This window comes from Macaca thibetana, chromosome 15 (assembly GCF_024542745.1).
Source record: "Macaca thibetana thibetana isolate TM-01 chromosome 15, ASM2454274v1, whole genome shotgun sequence".
NCBI classification, from domain to species: Eukaryota; Metazoa; Chordata; class Mammalia; order Primates; family Cercopithecidae; genus Macaca; species Macaca thibetana.
The window spans coordinates 58,392,506-58,411,965 of record NC_065592.1 but is presented as its reverse complement, the minus strand read 5'-3'; the positions used below and the strand labels follow the sequence as shown (position 1 = coordinate 58,411,965).

Sequence of the window (19,460 nt, the reverse complement as noted above, 5' to 3'; positions counted from 1 at the left end):
GTTCATGGTTCTTCAGGTTGAACAGGAAGCATGATGCTGGCATCTTCTCAGCTTCTGGGGAGACCTTTGGAAACCTTTACTCATGGTAGAAGGTGAAGGAGGAGCCAGCACTTCAAATGGAGCAGGAGAAAGAGAGAGATGGGGGAGGTGCCACACACTTTTAAACAACCAGATCTCACAATAACTCACTCACTCTCATGAGAAGAGCACCAGGAAATGATGCTAAACTACTCATGATAACTTTGACCCCATGATCAAATCACCTCCCACCAGGCCCACCTTGAAATTTGAAGATCATAATTCAACATGAGTTTTCTATTGGGACACAGATACAAACTATGTCAATCACTGAGGATCTTTTGTATTTCTTTGAGATTGGTAGTAATATCACTTTTGTTATTTTTGATTATGCTTATTTGTATCTTCTTTCTTTTTTTGTGATACAAAATTGTTTACTAGGAGCTTGACAATTTATAATACCTAGAAAGTAGAAATGGCTTTTTAATACAGTTTAAATTAATGCAACAGGAGTAGCTGAAGGCACAAATTAAAAATCCTTTGCTTTTTTATACTTAAAGTGTAGAAAAAGAAGGAATAACTTTAATTTTAAAAAGTACTCTGATAATCCATAGACTTCTTGTTGTACTTTTTAAAAGAAAATCTGATTAAAAAAAACATATTTAGCCTTGTCAAACACCCACAATAATAATGTTTGAAAAAAACTTACCTCTGAAAGCTATTAGACACAGGGAAAGCATTGTGAATATATAAATTTTTTATTTCCAAAACTGAACTCTGCCAAGTGTATACCTATGTAACAAAACTGTGCATTCTGCACATGTACTCCAGAACTTAAAGTATAATAATAATAAAAGATCCCAAGGAGTAAAGCAGGCGAATTGGTTTAAATGCCTGAATCTTGATGACTCTTTTATCCGTTTTACATAGCATCCAAAGCACGTCAATGCTGTGAGTTCCTTTGTTCATCTTTTTTTGAATTTCTGAAGTGAAAAACATACCAAAGAAACAAAATTCAATTTAGAACTAGCTGCAGAGAGTCATGGACGTGATCATTTACGTTAAAACTCCTGCCCACTTCCACTGCGTGCACAGGCCATCCAGCTGCTCCTCGTTGCACCCAGTTGTCCCAGTGATGGTGTTTCCATGGCTATTACTACCACTTCTCTGCCCCTGCAGCCTGTTAGACAAACACCCTTTGCTGTTTCTAAGAGTGCTTGCAGATCCACATAATTATCTTTGTGGCTCCAAATCCCAAGGATTTGACCACTAGCTTAAATTGCCATTTACTTGTTTTCATAAATCTTTTTTCTAGTTTTATTATTTATAATGGATTTTTGTATTGTTACGGCTGCCACCCCTTCCTCCACAACATCCTTTTCCTGTTAGCTTTTCTCTAAGTCTCCCTTAAATCTCAGCTAACAAGATCTCTTATATATGATTAGCCATTCCTTTTCTTTGAATGTTCTTTAAGACAGACAAACCCCTGGGATGACACACAGTTGGTGAAAAGTACATCATCGGGTAATCATTCCATAGCCATCAACTGTTAAGAAATACCAGAGGCTAAAAGAAAAACCTGCTTTTCAGACCCAGTAAACTAAGAACTATCTTACAGTAGCACAGAATTAGCAGATGTTAAGCCTCAGGTAGTTGCTAGAGGAGGTATTCCAAACCAGAGACCTTGGGGACCTCATCAAATTTGCCAGGATATCTCAGTTGCTCAATTCTGCCTGGTGTACCCCTAAGAAAAAAAATTAAATAGTGTCTTTCTTTGTTAATCTAGCTAGCAGTCAATCTTGTTTATCCTTTCAAATCACCAACTTTTGGCTTTATTGATTTTTTGTATGGAGTTTTTGGGTATCTATTTTATTCAGTTCAGCTCTGACTTTAGTTATTTATTTTCTTCTGCTAGCTTTGGGGTTGGTTTGTTCTTGTTTTCCTAGTTACGCTTGGTGCAGTGTTGCATCATTAATTTGTGATGTTTCTAACTTCTTGAGGTTGACATTTAGTGTTATGAACTTTCCTCTTAACACTGCTTTTGCTGTATCCCAGAAATTTTTGTATGTTGTGTCTTTGTTTTTCTCTAGTACAAAGAATTTTTAAATTTCTTTTTTGATTTCATTGTCTACCCATAAGTCATTCAGGAACAAGTTGTTTAATTTCCAAGAAATTATGTGGTTTTTGAGACAACTTAGTATTGATTTCTATTTTTATTCCACTATGGTCTGAGAGTATAATTTTAATTTTTTTTGAATTTATTGAGACTTGCCTTATGGTAGAGCATGTAGTCAATCTTAGAGTATATTCTGTGTGCTAACGAGTATATTCTGTGGTTGATGGGTGGAGTATACTGTAGATGTCTATTAAGTTTATAAATATAGATGCTCAAATATTGGATGCCTATATATTTAGTATAGTTAAGTGTTCTCATTGAATTAAATCCTTTTATCATTATGGAATGCCCTTCTTTGTTCTTCTTTACAGTTGTTGGTTGAAAGTCAGTTTTGTGCTATAAGAATAGCAACCCCTGCCCTTTTTTGTTTTCTATTTGTGCAGCTGATCTTTCTCCAACCCTTTACTTTGAGCGTATGGGTGTATGTGTGAGATGGGTCTCTTCAATACAGCAGATTAATGGATATTTTTTTTTTATTCAACTTGCCACTCTGTGTCTTTTAAATTAGGTGTTTAGTCCATTTACATTCAAGGTTAATATTGGTATGTGTGGTTTTGATCATGAAGTTGTTTTCTGGTTCCTTTATAGGGTCACATATTGTGTGATCACTTTATAGGGTCTGCAGACTATGTATTTACATGTATTTCTGTGGTAGCAGATATTGTTATTTCATTTCCATTTTTAGACTTCTCTTAAGAATCTCTTGTAATGCTGGTGTAGTGCTAATGAATTCTCTTAGTCCTTGCTTGTTTGGAAAAGATCTTATTTCTCTTTCTCTTATGAAGCTTAGGTAGGCAGAATGTGAAATTCTTGGTTGGAATTATTTTTTCTTTAAGAATGCTGAAAATAGGCCCCCAATGTTTCCTGGCTTATAATGTTTCTGCTGAGAAGTCTGCTGTTAGCCCAATGGGGTTCCCTTTGTGCATGATCTTCCCTTTTTCTCTAGCTGCCTTTAAGATGTTTTCTTCAGTGTTGATCTTGGACAGACTGGTGGCTGTATGCCTTGGTGATGTTCATTTTGCATAGTATCTTACAGATGTTCTATCAGTTTCTTGTATCTGGATTTTTACCTGTCTAGCAAGATTAAGAAAGTTTCTTGAATTATTCCCTCAAATATATTTCCTATTATTGAATGCCAAATAATTTGAATGTTTGTTTGCTTTGAATGATTACATGTTTCTCAAGTATTCTGTTCATTTTTAAAAAATTCTTCTTTTTGTAATTCTTGTCTGTGTCAGCTCAAAACAACAGCTTTCAAGTTCTAAATTTTCTTTCTTCTGCTCGATACAGTCTGTTGATACAGCTTTCAATTGTATTTTGAGGTTTCTTAGGTGAGTTTTTCAATTCCAGACTCTCTAATTGACTTCTTCATCTCTTTCTTCATTTTCTAGATTGCTTTAGAAATTTATTTGTGTTGATTTTCAACCTTGTCTTGGATCTCATTAAGCTTCCTTGCAATCCATGCTTTGAATTCTTTATGTGTCATTTCTGAATTTCCATTTTGGTTAGGGACCATTGCTGGAGAGCTGATGTGGTCATTTTGTGGTGTCACTCCTTTCATATTTTTCATGGTGGCAGAATTCTTATGCTGGTTCCTTCTCATATGGAGACACTAGCACTTTAAATTTTTATAATATTTTTGTGTTGGTAGGATTTTTTTCTTCTTCTTGCTTTCTCTATAATGTTAATATTATTATTACTTTTATTATTCTTTCATTTTCCCCTTTCCCTCCATTTTGGGGGGATATGACTGTAGAGAATGCTGGATAGGGTCCTCTGGCTTTGCTTTCATAACCTTATTCATTTACTTTGGCTGATTTTATATTGGGCTGTGGAGTTCAACCTACAAGCTATTGATGACATTTATAGGTAAGAGTTGGCTGTGCCCACTGTGTCTGGGTATATAATTGATTCTTATTTACTGACAGAAACTCCCTATTGCCTAAGACAGTAGACCAATTCATGGCATGTATAGTGTTCTGAATTCCCTGACCAGCCCCAGAGCAGTAAAGACCATAAAGGGAATGACTGAGCAGGTCTACCTATTGGTCCCCTGATGGCAGGCAAAGGTACCAGCACCAAGGGAGAGTCCTGTGGGTAGCCACCAAATACTCACAGGTGTGCCTAGGGATGGAGCTGGAACACTACTTCAGCTCCAGGTTCTCTGCACAAAATTGGAGGATGGCCTAAGCTTCTAATCCAGAAACGTAGGCACTCTAAGTGCCTGGAGCTCTGTGTAGGCATGGAGCAGAGAGGGTCCCCTGAACCAAGATCTCTAAACAGGAGGGTTGGGTGACAGACTGATTAACCAGGCATGCATGTGCTTTGAATTCCTGGAGATCTGTTTGGGCCTGAAGCAGAGAGGGACTTGCTGCACCACGATCTATGTCCAAGACGGGTGGGGTGGCTCAGGTTGTTGAACCAGATGAGTGGTTGTTCCAAATGCCTGGCATTCTGCCTGGGTATGAAGCAGAGAGATTCCCCCTGTACCAGGATCTCTGCACAGGAAGTGTGGGGCAGGACAGGTTGCTGATCCAGATGAATGGTGCCCTGAATGCCTGGATATCTGCTTGTGTGTGGAGTATAGAGGGCCTCCTTGTACAAAGATCTCTGCATAGGAGGGGTGGAATGTCTCTGGCTGCTGGGCCAAAAAGCAGGTGCTCCTAATGCCTAGAGATCTGCCTGAGCATGTAGAGATGCTCAGAGTAGAGAGGTGTGCCAGGATATCTTCACAGGAAAAGTGGGACAGCTTAGCCTGCTAATCCAAGCAAGCTGGTGCTCTGAACACCTGGAGATTTGTGTGGGTGGGGCACAGAGAAAGCCCTACTGTACCAAGATCTAGGTCCAAGAAGGGTGAGGCAGTTCAGGCTGCTGAACCAAGTAAATGAGTGCTTCAAATGCCTGGAGACAGAGACCTGCCTGAGCATGGAGAAGAGAAAACTCTGCTTCATCACAGTCTATGTCCAGGAAGGGTAGGGTGGCTCAGTCTGCTGAACAAGGCAAACGGGTGCTCTGAATTCTTAAAGATCTGCTTGGGTATGGAGAAGACAGAGCCTCCCTGCACCATTATCTATTTCCAGGAAGGGTGGGGCAGCTCAAGCTGCTGGTCCAGGCAAGTGAATGCTCCAAATGCCTGGATTTCAGCCTAGGAGTGGAACAGAGAGGGACCCAATGAGCTACAATCTCAGGAGAGCAGGATCGGGAATCTAGCAATGGCACTTACCAATCAGTTCCAGGTTGTCAAGCTGGTCCTGGCAGCAAGTCTTGCCACTTAGGAGATATTATAGCTGTAGCAGCTCTCCTCCTGCCCCAGGCTAGTGATAGGGGAAAAACACAATTTCTGCCTTACTGCTGAGGCATTTTCCAGAGTTCTGGCTGTGGAGGCCCTTGCCACACTGAGAGCTGGTGCTCCAATCTCTGGCCTGAGACTAAAATGCCTGTGTAGCCACACTGCTGTGTCGACAAAGAATGACTGACATTGTATGCATTCAGATTAAAAATGGCATCCTTCTCTCATTTCTGGGTCTGGACTGAGACCCTGGACTGAAAGCGTATGCAAGTTTTCATGGTGTCTTTCCTTTACAGCATCTCTAAGCCTCTCAGCCTCTTCCCAAGTTAGTGGGAGACACAAAGTGCTTTCCTTCAGCCTGGGATGCTCAGATCCCCAGTGGAAAGGTGAGTTCCAGAGGGAGGCTGTCTTCCTCTCTCACATACTGGAGCTTAACTCACTTTTATCAACTGAACACCACAGAGGCTGTTTGCTGGTGTTCTGCTCTCTGGGATCTGAATGAGAGGAAGTAAGTCATGTTCAAAGAAATGAGAGAAATTCTACATATCCTAAAGATAGAATGTAAGTTTGAAAGTAATGTGTGTGTGTGTGTGTGATAGGAATAAAGCTAGATATATAATTTTTCACATTAATTAGGCCTTTAGTGAACTATAGGTAGAGTGATAATCTGACAACTGTTATGTATTCATGGCCAGGAAGGAGATTCTCATCAGAATACCTTTAAGGCAGAAGGGTGCAACATTTTGAAGACAACAATTTTTTTTCCAATTTTTTTTGTAGTAAAGTACACATAACATAAAATTTACCATCTTAATCATTTTAAGTCTACAGTTTAGTGTTGTACAATAATTACTACCATCCATGTGATAACTCATCTTGTAAAACTGAAACTCTGTATCCATTAAAAATCACTCTCTCTTCTACCCTACTCTGCTCAACTTGCTCACATAGGAGACTTAAGCCCTAGGAGAACTGTTGGTCCTGAACTCTGCAGGGTGGTATGACCCATCGTATAAGTTGGTCTGACCTGAGCACCCTTTGGTCTTCTGGCCTCCCCTAGGAACCCAGTCTGACTACGCTTGCCTTCAAGGCAGCCTCAGATGCCCTGGGGCCCTGTATCATAGCTTCTGCACTGGTGGACTGTGCCTGAACAGTGGAGAACTTCAGCAGAGTTTCCCCCATGGCTATGACCAGCCCACCTACTTCTTCCCCACACTGCAGCTTCTTCTGGGCCCATGGAAACTCCCCACATCACTTTGCTGGCACATATCTGCATGGCCAACTTTTGCTTTCCTTGCTCTGCCAGCGTGTGACTGTTTGTGCACCCTGCCTTGCCACTGCTACAATAGGGTGAAGCCCATCCCCTCCTGCCAACAGCCATTGCAAGCAGAGCCTTGGCAGGCACACAGCCATTCAGCCCTACTCCTGCCAGTGCCCTACTCTTGCAGTCACACTGCTGGGGGAGTGAAAGTAAGTGCAGAGAACATAAGATCCTCTTCCAACTCCTGCTTGTGGCACACAGAGAAGGCACAGAGACCTGTGCCCACTGGTGCCCCACCCCTGAGCCAACACCACCATCAGAACAAATGCACACAGTCACCAGCAGGTGCCTCTGCCACCAACCCAGTTGTGTTGCCTCTGCCACTGTGGTGAATGCCTGCAGAGAGGCAGGCACCCACTAGCATCCTGTCGCAGCTGATGAGTATACACCTTACTGTGCTGCTGCTACCACTGCTGATGGCACATGCGAACAAGAATGAATACTGCTGTCACTGCACTATGAAACACTTTGGCCTACACCACCCTTTGGAGTGTAATGACCAGCAGTGTGGGAGCACCTTGGCTCCCCCCAGTGCATTGGTTTCCTGACCTTGAAAAGCCAGAGAACAAAGTCAGGGCCCAATACAAGTCCTGCAGAATTAGAGTGCAGTTCAGAAATTGGGATCTGAGTACTGGCCCCCCAAAAGTGTTCCAGAAACAAAGCTAGTCAGTTGAATATACTTTATGTCACAATCAAAACCCTCAGGGGTCATCAAATATGATAAAAAGAAAAGAAAAAAATCCAAAGGTCAGCAAACTCAAAGATGGAAGGAATGGAAGCCTACAAAGAGAAAAAGAAACCAACACAAGAACCCTGAAAACTCAGAAAGCCAGAGTGCCTTCTTTCCTCCAAGCAACTGCATCACCTCTTCAGCAAGGGTTTTGACCAGCTGAGATGGCTGAAATGACAAATACAATTCAGAATATGCATACAAATGAAGATCATTGAGCTCTAGTAGTACACTGAAACTCAGTCCACGGAAGCTAAAAATCATGATAAAACAATGCAAGATCTGAGAGACAAAACAGCCAATATACAAAAGAATGTAACTAACCTGATAGAGCTGAAAAACCTACTACAAAAATTTCATAATGCAATCACAAGTATTAGAAGCAGAGTAGACCAAGAGAAGGAAAGAATGTCAGAGCTTGAAGACTTTCTTTATGAAATAAGACAGTCAGACAAGATCTGGGAAAAAATGAAGAGGAACAAACAAAACCTCCAAGAAATATGGGATTACTAAATGAGGCCAAATCTGTGACCCATTGGTATCCCTGAAAGAGATGGGGAAAAGGGAACCAACTTGGAAACATATTTCAGGATATCATCCATGAGAACTTTCCCAACCTAGCTAGAGAGGTCAGCATTCAAATTCAGGAAAATTAGAGAATCCTATTAATATACTCCACAAGGAGCATCCTCAAGACATATAATCATCAGATTCTGCAGTGTTGAAATGAAAGAAGAAATGCTAAAGGCAGCTAGAGAGAAAGGTCAGAGTCACGTACAAAGGGAACCTCATCAGACTAACAGTGGACCCCTCAATAGAAGCCCTACAATCAAGAAGAGATTGAGGGCCAAATTTCTTTAAGGAATTTCTTAAAGAAAGGAAATTCCAAGCCAGAATTTCATATCAGGCCAAACTAAGCTTCATAACCAAAGGAGAAATAAGGTCCTTTTCATACAAGCAAATGCTGAGGGAATTTGTTACCACCAGACCTGCCTTACAAGAGCTCCTGAAGGAAAATATAGAAAGGAAATATGTGGAAGTGAAACTAAGCACAGAGAACATTGGATCATGTGTCAAAAGCACACTGAAGTACACAGACCAGTGACCCTATAAAGCAATCACATAAACAAGTCTGAAAAATAACCAGGTAACATCATTGTGACAAGATCAAATCCATACATATAGATACTAACCTTGAATGTAAATGGGCTAAATGCCCCAATTAGAAGACACAGAGAGGCAAGTTGAATAAGGAACCAAGACCCACCTCACATGCAATGACACTCATAGGCTCTAAATAAAGGAATGGGGAAAAATCTACCAAGCAATTGGTAAGCAGAAAAAAGCAGGGGTTGCAATATTAGTTTCAGACAAAACAGACTTTAAACCAACAAAGACCAAAAAAGACAAAGAAGGAGATTACATCATGGTAAAGGACTCAATTCAACAAGAAGACCTAACTATCTTAAATATATATGCACCCAGTACAGAAATACCCATATTCATAAATCAAGTTCTTAGAGACCTTCAGATAGACTCCCACACAGTAATACTGGGAGACATTAACACCCTATTGACAATATTAGATCACCAAGACAAAAAAATTAACAAAGATATTCAGGACCTGAGCTAAGCTCTGGATCAAATAGACCTGACAGATATCTACAAAACTGTCCACTACAAAACAGCAGGTTATACATTCTTCTCACCACCACATGGAACTTACTTTAAAATCACTCACATAACTGGAAGAAAAACACTCCTTAGCAAATGTAAAATAATTGAAATTATTACAAACAGTTCTTTGGACCATAGCACAATCAAATTAGAAATCAAGACTAAGAAATTCACTTGAGACTCCATCTCAAAAAAAACACAAAAAACAGAAATTCACTCAAAACTATAAAATTACATGGAAATTGAGTAACCTGCTCCTGAACGATTTTGGGTGGATAATGAAATTAAGGCAGAAATAAAAAAAATTATTTGAAAGTAATGACAACAAAGATACAACATACCAGAATCTCTGGGACACAGCTAAGACTGTGTTAAGAGGGAAATTTTTAGTACTACATGCCTACATCACAGAATTAGAAAGATCTCAATATAACAATGTAACATCACAACTAAAAGAACTAGAGAACCAAGAGAAAAGCAAGCCCAAAGCTAGCAAAAGACAAGAAATAACCCAAATCAGAGCTGAACTGAAGGAGTACAGACATGAAAAACCATTCAAAAGATCAGGAAATTGAAGAGCTGGTTTTTTTTTTTTTGAAAAAATTTAAAAAATAGATATACCACTAGCTAGACTAACAAAAAGAAAAGAGAGAAGATTAAAATATGCACAATCAGAAACAACGGGGATATTTTCGCTAAACCCATACAAATACAAACAACAATCAAATAATATTATGAAAACCTCTATGCACATGAACTAGAAAAAACTGGATAAATTCTTGGACACATACCCCTCCCAAGACTGAGCCAGGAAGAAATCGAATTCCTGAACAGACCAGTAATGACCTCTGAAATGGAAACAGTAATAAATAGCCTCCCAAACAAAAAAAGCCCAGGCCTGAGAGGCTTCACAGATGAATTCTGCCACATGTAAAAAGAAGAGCTCGTACCATTCCTACTTAAACTATACCAAAAAATCGAGAAGAGACTCCCCTCTAAATTATTCTATGAGAACAGCATCATCTTTGTAGTAAAACCTGGCAGAGACACAACAAAAAAAGAAAACTTCAGGCCTTTATAAACATCAATGCAAAAATTCTCAATGAAATACTGGAAAACTGAATCCAGCAGCACATCAAAAAGCTTATTCATTATGATCAAGTAGGCTTTATCCCTGGGATGCAAGACTCATTCCACATAAACAAATCAATACATGTAACTCATTACATAAAGAAAACTAAAGACAAAAACCACATGATTATCTCAGTAGACTCAGAAAAGGCTTTTAACAAAATTCGACATCACTTCATATTAAAAACTCTCAATAAATCAGATATTATTGAAGGAACATACCTCAAAGTGATAAGAGCCATCTATGACAAACCCACAGCCAACATCATACTGAATGGGCAAAAACTGGAAGCATTCACCTTGAAAACTGGCACAAGACAATGTTGTCCTTTCTCACCACTCTTATTTATCATAGTATTGGAAGTTCTGGCTGGAGCACTCAGGTAAAAGAAAGAAATAAAGAACATTCAAATAGGAAGACAGGAATTTTACAGATGACATAATCCTATATCTAGAAAACCACATAGTCTCATCCAGAAAGCTCCCTAAGCTGATAAACAACGTCAGCAAAGTCTCAGGATACAAAATCCATGTGCAAAAATTACTAGCATTCCTATACACTAACAACAGTCAAGCCAAGAGCCAAATCAGGAGTGCAATTCCATTTACAATTGCCATAAAAAACCATCTAGGACTACAGCTCTCTAGGGAGATGAAAGTCTCTACAAGGAGACGTACAAAATATCACTCAAAGACATCATAGATAACACAAACAAGTGAAAAAGCATTTCGTGATCATGAATAGGAATAATAAATAGTGTTAAATGGCCATACTGCCCAAAGCAATTTATAGATTCAATGCTGTGCCTATTATAACACCAATGACATTCTTCACAGAACTAGAAAAAACTGCTTTAAAATTCATATGGAGCTAAAAGGAGCCCAAATAGCCAAGACAACCCTAAGGAAAATGAACAAAGCTGAAGTCATCACATTATCCAATGTCAAACTATGCTACTGGGCTACAGTAAACAAAACAGCATGGTACTGGTACACACACACACACACACACACACACACACACACACAGACCAAGGAACAGAATAGAGAACCAGAAATAAGGCTGCACACCTACAGCTATCTGATTTTCAACAAGACTGACAAAAACAAGCAATGGGGAAATAATTCCCTATTCAGTAAATGGTGCTGGTATCTCAACCAAGCAGTATACACTAAACTCAATTTGTAGTCTTTTATCCCTTGGCCCCCTCCTGTCTTTTCCCTTGAGTCCCCAAAGTTCTAGCTATATGCAGAAAATTGAACCTGGACCCCTTCTTTAAACTATATACAGAAATTAATGCAAAATGAATTAAACTCTGAAATGTAAAACCCCAGATTATCAAAACCCTGGAAGGCAACCTGGGCAATTCCATTCTGGACATAGGAATGGGCAAAGATTTCATGATGAAGACATCAAAAGCAATTGTAATGAAAGTAAAAATTGACAAATGAGATCTAATTAAACTAAAGAGCTTCTGCACAGCAAGAAAAATGATCAACAGTAAACAGGCAACCTGCAGATTGGGAGAGATTTTTGCAACCTATCCATCCTATAAATATCCAACATCCAGCCTCTATAAAAAAAAACTGAAGCAAATTTACAAGAGAAAAACAATCCCATTAAAAAGTAGGTAAAGGACATGAACAGACACTTTTTAATAGAAGACATACATGAGGTAACCTGGATGAAACTGAAGACTATTATTCTAAGTGAAGTTAACTGAGGAATGGAAGACCAAACGTCGTATGTTCTCACTTATAAGTGGGAGCTAAGCTATGAGGATGCAAAAACATATGAATGATACAATGGACTTTGGGGACTTGGAGGAAAGGGTGGGAGGTGGGTGAGGGTAAAAGACTACAAATTGGGTTCAGTGTATACTGCTCAGGTGATGGGTGCACCAAAATTTCACAAATCACCACTAAAGAACTTACTCAGTTCCAAATACCACCTGTTCCCTAAAAGCCTATGGAAATAATTTCAATAATAATAATAAAGTGGAAATCTTATCCAATGAAAAAAATAGAAAAACCTTTCCCATTCTCTCTTCCCAGACCTTGACAACCACCATTCTATTTTATGTCTCTATTATTTTGATTACTCTACCTACTTCTTGTAAGTAGAATCATACAGTATTTATTTTTTGTGAGTGGCTTATTTTATTTAGCACAATAGCCTCAAGGTTCAAATACTACCTGTTCCCTAAAAACCTGTGGAAATAATTTCAATAATAATAATAAAGTGGAAATCTTATCCAATGAAAAAAAATAAAAAAACCTTCCCATTCTCTCTTCCCAGACCTTGACAACCACCATTCTATTTTATGTCTCTATTATTTTGATTACTCTACCTACTTCTTATAAGTGGAATCATACAGTATTTATTTTTTGTGACTGGCTTTTTTTACATTTAGCACAATAGCCTCAAGTTTCATTCATGTTGTGGCATGTATTAGGCTTCTCCAGAGAGATAAAACCAATCAATAGATCAATAAAGTATACATATATATATATATATCTCTCTCTCTCACAATAATATCCCTCCCTATTTCTTTTCTTTCTTTCCTTCCTTTCTTTTCTTTTCTTTCTTTCTCTCTCTCTCTCTCTCTTCCTTTCTCTTCTCTCTTTTCTTTTTCTTGATTCCACATATGAATGAAATCATGTGCTATCTGTCTTTCCGTGCCTGGCTTATTTCACTTAACATAATGTCCTCTAAGTCCATCCATGTTGTCACAAATGACATGATTTTATTCTCTTCTTATGGCTGAATAGTATTTCATTGTGCATATATGCCACATTTCCTTTATTCATTTATCCACTGATGAATACTTAGGTTGATTCCTATTTTGGCTATTCTGAACAATGCTGCAATGAATGTGGGAGTGCAGTTATCTTTGACATACTGATATCGATTGCTTTGGATATATACCCAGCAATGGGATCACTGGATCATATGGTAGTTCCATTTTTAAAATTTTGGGAAATTCATACTGTTTTGCATAGTGGCTGTACTAATTTGCAATTCTGCCAATAGTGTGTAGGTGTTCCTTTTTGCATCTCATCAACAATTTTTTTTTTCTCTTCAATAGTAGCCATTCTAACTGGAATGAGATGGTATTTCATTGTGATTTTAACTTAAATTTCCCTGATGATTGGTGAAATTCTGCATTTTTAAATGTATTGGTTGACCATTTGTATGTCTTTCAAGTAATACTTATTGCTGTTTTCATGATAGTGGGTGCATTCTCACAAGATGTGGTTCTTTAAAAGTATGTAGCACCTCCTTGCTCTCTCTCTCTCCCTTCTGCTCCAGCCACATAGGACATGCCTGTTTCCCCTTTGCCTTCTGCCATGATTATAAGTTTCCTGAGGCCTCTCCAGCCATGGTTCCTGTACAGCCCATGGAACTGGAAGCTAATTAGCTAAAAGCTAAACCTGTTTTCTTTAGAAGTCACCCAGCCTCACTTAGTTTTTTGTTTTTTGTTTTTTTGTTTTTTTTTGTCGTTGTTTTGTTTTGTTTTGTTTTTGAGACAGGTTCTTGCTCTGTCACTTAGGCTTGATTGCAGTGGCATGATTTAGGCTTACTGCAGCCTCAACCTTCTGGGCTCAGGTGATCCTCCCACCTCAGCCTCTCAAGTAGCTGGGGAGTAGCTGGGACCACAGGTGCATACCACCATACCTGGGGCTAATTTTTGTGTATTTTTTTTTGTAGAGACAGGGTTTTGCCATGTTTCCTAGGTTGGTCTCAAATCCCTGAGCTCAAGTGATCTGACCGCCTTGGCCTCCCAAAGTGCTGGGATTACAGGTGTGCACCACCATGCCTGGCCTTCAGGTAATTGTTTATAGTAATTTGAGAATGGGTTAATATGGTGCATGTTTTAATTAATTAATTAATTAATTAAATTTATTTAGTGACAGAGTCCCAATCTGTTGCCCAGGCTAGAGGGCAGTGATATAATCACAGCTCACTGCAGCCTCAACCTCCCAGACTCAGGTGATTCTCCAACCTCTGCCTCCTGAGTGGCTGGGACTACAGGCATGCACCGGTTTTTTTTATTTTTATTTTTATTTTTTGTAGAGATGGTGTTTCACCATGTTGCCCAAACTGGTCATAAAGTCCTGGGCTCAAGAAAGCCACCTGCCTTAGCTTCCCAAACTGCTGGGATTACAGGCATGGGTCACTACACCCAGATTGTCCCTGTTTTAAGTGTGTTATTTGGGGGTTTTGTGGCTACTGAGTTGTTTTAGGTACTTATACAGGGTGAATGTTAGCCCTTTGTTGGAACTTTGGCTTGAAAATATTTTCTCCTATTTGGTAGATTGCCTTTTCACTCTGTTTATTATTTCCTTTGCTGTGTAAAAGCTTTTTAGTTCAATGTCATCCCATTGATAGGGTTTGTATATTTGTCCCCACACAAATCTCATGTGGAATTGTAATCCCCAGTGCTGGAGATGGGGACTGGTGGAAGGTGTTTAGATCATGAGAGTGAATCCCTCAGGGCTTGGTGCTGTCTTCATGATCGTGAGTTTTCATGAGAAGTGTGTGGCACCACCTGCCACTCTCTCTCTAACTCTCGTTCCTATTCTCACTGTGTGATGTACCTGATACCCCTTTGTCTAACACCATAATTGGTTGCTTCCTGAGGCCTCTGAGAAGTAGATGTTGCTATGTTTACTATACAGCCTGGAGAACCATGAGCCAATTATACCTCTTTTCTTATAAATTACCCAGTCTCAGGTACTTTTTGTAGCAGTGCAAGAATGGTCTAATACAAAATTGGTGCTAACAGTGGGGAATCACTACAAAGATGCCTGAAAATGTGGAAGCAGCTTTGGAACTGAGAAACAGGCAGAAGTTGTAAGAGCTTGGATGGCTCTAAAGAAGACACAAAGATCAGGGAAAGTTTAAAACTTCTTAGAGACTGGTTAAATGGTTATGACCAAAATTCTGGTAGTGATATGAACGTGAATTTCCAGGTTGCTGAGGTCTCAGATGGAAATGAGGAACTTATTGGGAACTGAAGCTAAGGTCATGCATGTTATGTTTTAGCAAATAGTTTGGCTGCATTCTGTTCATGCCCTAGGGATCTGTGGAAGTGTGAACTTCATAGTGACAGAGTATCTGGCAGAAGAAATTTCTAAGCAACAAATTGTTTATGATGTGGCCTGACTGCTCCTAACAGCCTGTACACAGACACATGAACAAAGGAATGACTTACATTTGGAACTTACATTTTAGAAAGAATCAGAGCAAAAACATTTGGAAAATTTACAGCCTGTTCATGGGGCAGAGAAAGAAAAAGCTTTTAATTCAAGCAGGTTGTGGAGCAATTTCTTGCTAGAGAAATTTGCATAACTAAATGAGAGCCAAGTGCTAATATCCAAGACAGTGGAAGAAGACCTTGAAGACATTTTAGAGGTCTTTGCAGCAGCCCCTCCCATCACAGGTCCAGAGGCCTAGAAGAGAAGAATGGCTTCATGTGCCTGGCCCGGGACCCTGTTTCCCTTTACAGCATCAAAACACAGCTCACCACATCTTAGCCACTCAGGCTCCAGCCTCATCTCAAAGGGGGCCCAGGTACAGCTCTGGACATAGTTCCAGAAGGTGCAAGCTATAAGCCTTGGCAGCTTCCACATGGTTTTAAGCATGTGGGTGCACAATGTGCAAGCGTTGAGGCCTGGGAGCCTCTGCCTAGATTTCAGAGGATGTATGGAAAAGCCTAGGTGCCCAGGCAGAAGGCTGTTACAAGACTGGATCCCCCACAGAGAACCTCTACTAAGGCATTGCCAAGGGAAAATTTGGGGTTAGAGCTCACACACAGAGTCCTCACTGGGGCACTGCCTAGTAGAGTTGTGAGAAGGAAGCTACTATCCTTCAGACCCCAGAATGGTAGATCCTAGTATCTATCAATGGCTTGCACCCTCAACCTGGGAAAGCAACCAGCATTTAACTTCAACCCACTGGAGCAGGCCTAGGGGCTGAACCCTGAAAACAACAGGAATGGAGCTGCCCAAATCCTTGGGAACCCACCCTTTACATCAGTATGCCCTGGATATGGGACATTGAGCCAAATAAGATTATTTTGGAGCTTTAAGATTGAATAATTTCCCTGCTGGGTTTTGAAATTTCATGGGGCCTGTAGCCCCTTTCTTTCTTTTTTTTTTTTGAAGGAAAATTTGTATTTTAATTATTTTTATGTATAGAAAACTCAACAGTGTACATTTAACCCAGTTTAGTGGCAAGTTCTTTAGCCTTTGCCTTTTCGAGCTTGGCGATACCATCCACAGACTTGGGACCCAGGACATTGCCTCCCCAGTGACGGCGGATCTCATCGTATCTGTCGTTGTAATTGGTCCTGATAGCTTCCACCAGCTTAGCCAAAGCGCCTTTGTCTTCCGAGTTCACTTGTGTGAAGGTGACAGTGGTGCAGGTCTTCCTGTGGACTAGACGTCCCAGTCTTGCCTTCCCCTTGATAATGCAGTAAGGGACCCCCATTTTATGACACAGGGCAGGCGAGAAGACAACCAGCTCGATGGGATCCACGTCGTGTGCAATCACCACCAGCTGAGCTTTCTTGTTCTCCACCAAGGTGGTGATGGTGTTAACTCCTGCTCGAAGGACAGGTGGTCTCTTAGTGGGGACGTCCCCTTTGCCAGCAACTTTATTCTCAGCCTGGGCCAACAACCTCTGCTTCTTCTCTTGCTTTGTCTCCGGTCTGTACTTGTGGGCCAACTTAAGCAGCTGAGTAGCTGTTTGGCAGTCCAGGGCCTGGGTGAACTGGTTAATAGCAGGAGGCACTTTTAGCCGCTTAGAGAGGATGGCTCTCTTCTGCTGCAACCTGATATAGTGAGGCCATTTCACAAAGCGGGTGAGGTCTCTTTTGGGCTGGATGTCCTGTCCAATGCCAAAATTCTTAGGTCTTTTCTCAAACAGAGGATTCACCACTTTCTTGGCCTTCTGCTTTTTCATGACAGCAGGGGCCAGAGCCACCTTCTTTCCCTTGGCCTTCTTTCCTTTCAGCATCTTGGGCGGCGGGAGTAGAGCTGTATTTGGCTGATTTCTTCCTTTTGGAATGGGAATATTTACCCACTGCCTACTCCCACTGTATATTGGAAGTAAATAACTTGTGTGTGTGTTTTTTTTTTTTTTATTTTACAGGCTTATAGCTGGAAGGGACTTGTCTTGTCTCAGATGAGACTTTGAACTTTGGACTTTTAAGTTAATGCAGGAATGAGTGAAGGGTTTTGGGGACCATTGGAAAGGCATGATTGTGTTTTGCAATGTAAGAAGGTCATAAGATTTGGGAGGCGCCGGGGCAGAATGATGTAGTTTGGATATTTGTCAACACCCAAATCTCATATCAAATTGTAATCCCCAATGCCGGAGGTGGGGCCTGGTGGGAGGTGTTTGGATCATGGGGTCAGATTCCTCATGGCTTAGTGCTGTATTTGTGATAGTAAGTTCTCATGAGATCTTGTCGTTTAAAAATGTGTGGCACCTCCTTTCATGACTTTCTTTCACTCTTACTCCTGTTATTGCCATGTGATATGACTGCTCACCCATGCCTCTCATCATAATCAGAAGCTTCCTGAGGACTCCCTAGAAGCAGATGGCATTAAACTTCCTGTACTGCCTGCAGAACCATGAGCCAATTAAATATCTTTTCTTATAAATTAACTAGTCTCAAGTTTTTTTATATAGCAGTGCAAGAATGACCTGATAAACTTACTTGTTCACTTTTGCTTATTTTTCTTGAATGTTTGAAGTATTATTTTAATAAATTTTGCTCACTTTCATGTCATTTAAGGCATTTAAGATATGATTTCTTTTAGTATTGTCAGTTTGGGATGTTATTTAAGTCAGTTTTCAAATATGTTCAGAAATAGAAGTTTAGTTTTATTCTTATGAATGTGGATATATAATTTTTGAATCATTTATTGAACAGACTGTGTATTTCCTCCAGTGTACGTTCTTGGAATCTTTGTAAAAAAAAATTTCACTGTAGGTATGTGATTTTTATTTCTGGTCTCTCTTTTGTTCCATGGACCATGTGTCCAATTTTATGTTGGTACTATGCTGCTTGGATTATTAAATCTTTGTAGTATAGTAGTGTGATGTCACCAGCTTTGTTTTTTTTGTTGTTGTTGTTGTCATTTTAGGATTTTTTTCTATTTCTGTGAAGAATTTCATTTATATTTTGATATCAAATCAAATAGGGATTCCATAAAATCTGTAAATTGCTTTGGGTAGTATGGTCATTCTAATAATATTAATTCTTTCCATTCATGAATGTAAGATATCTTTTCATTTCTCTGTCTTCTTCAATTTCTGTCATCAATATTTTATAGTATTCAGTGTAAAGATCTTTCACCTACTTGTTTAAGTTTATTCCTAGGTATCTTATTTACTTATTTATTTTGAAATCTATTTCAAATACAAATAGATTTCCTGTTGAAATTGGAATTATTTTCTTGATTTTTTTCAGATTGTTTGCTACTAGTGTACAGAAATGATTCTGATATTTGTATGTTGGTTTAATATTCTGCAACTTTACTGACTTTGTTTATTAGTTCTGATAGATTTTTGTCAAAATCTTTAGGGTGTTATCTCTATAAGATCATGACATCTGCAAACAGGAACAATTTGACTTCTTTTTTTTCCAATCAGGATTTCTTTTATTTCTCCTCTTGTCTAATTGCTCTGGCGAGGACTTCCTCTACTGCACTGAATAGAAGTGTTAATAGTGGGCATCATATTCTTATTCATGATCTTACAGAGAAACCTTCAGCTTTTTCCATTCAGTGTGATATTATCTGTGGGTTTGTCATATATGGTCATTACTTTGTTGAGATAATACCTTCTATAACTTATTGAGAATTTTTAAATGATAAAGCAGTATTAAATTTTGTCAAATGCTTTTTATATATGTATTGAAATGATCATATGGTTTTGTCTTTCTTCTTTTTAATGTGACATATCACACTTTTTTGTGTGTGTATGTTGAACTATCCTTGCATTCCTAGATGAATTCCATTTGATCATAGTAAATGATCTTTTTAATGAGTGGTTGAATTCAGTTTGCTAGTATATTGTTGAGAATGTTTGCATCTGTTTGTC

At 39.4% G+C, this 19,460-nt stretch overlaps 1 protein-coding gene across 1 annotated transcript; it reads right to left on the bottom strand.

The window, feature by feature from the left end:
• Positions 1-16,503: 16,503 nt before the first annotated feature.
• On the bottom strand, positions 16,504-17,375 carry LOC126937595 (60S ribosomal protein L7a-like). The gene has a single exon (XM_050761145.1). The coding sequence runs from the start codon at positions 17,364-17,366 to the stop codon at positions 16,566-16,568; it is 801 nt and encodes a 266-aa protein (XP_050617102.1). The 5' UTR covers positions 17,367-17,375; the 3' UTR covers positions 16,504-16,565.
• Positions 17,376-19,460: the final 2,085 nt, after the last annotated feature.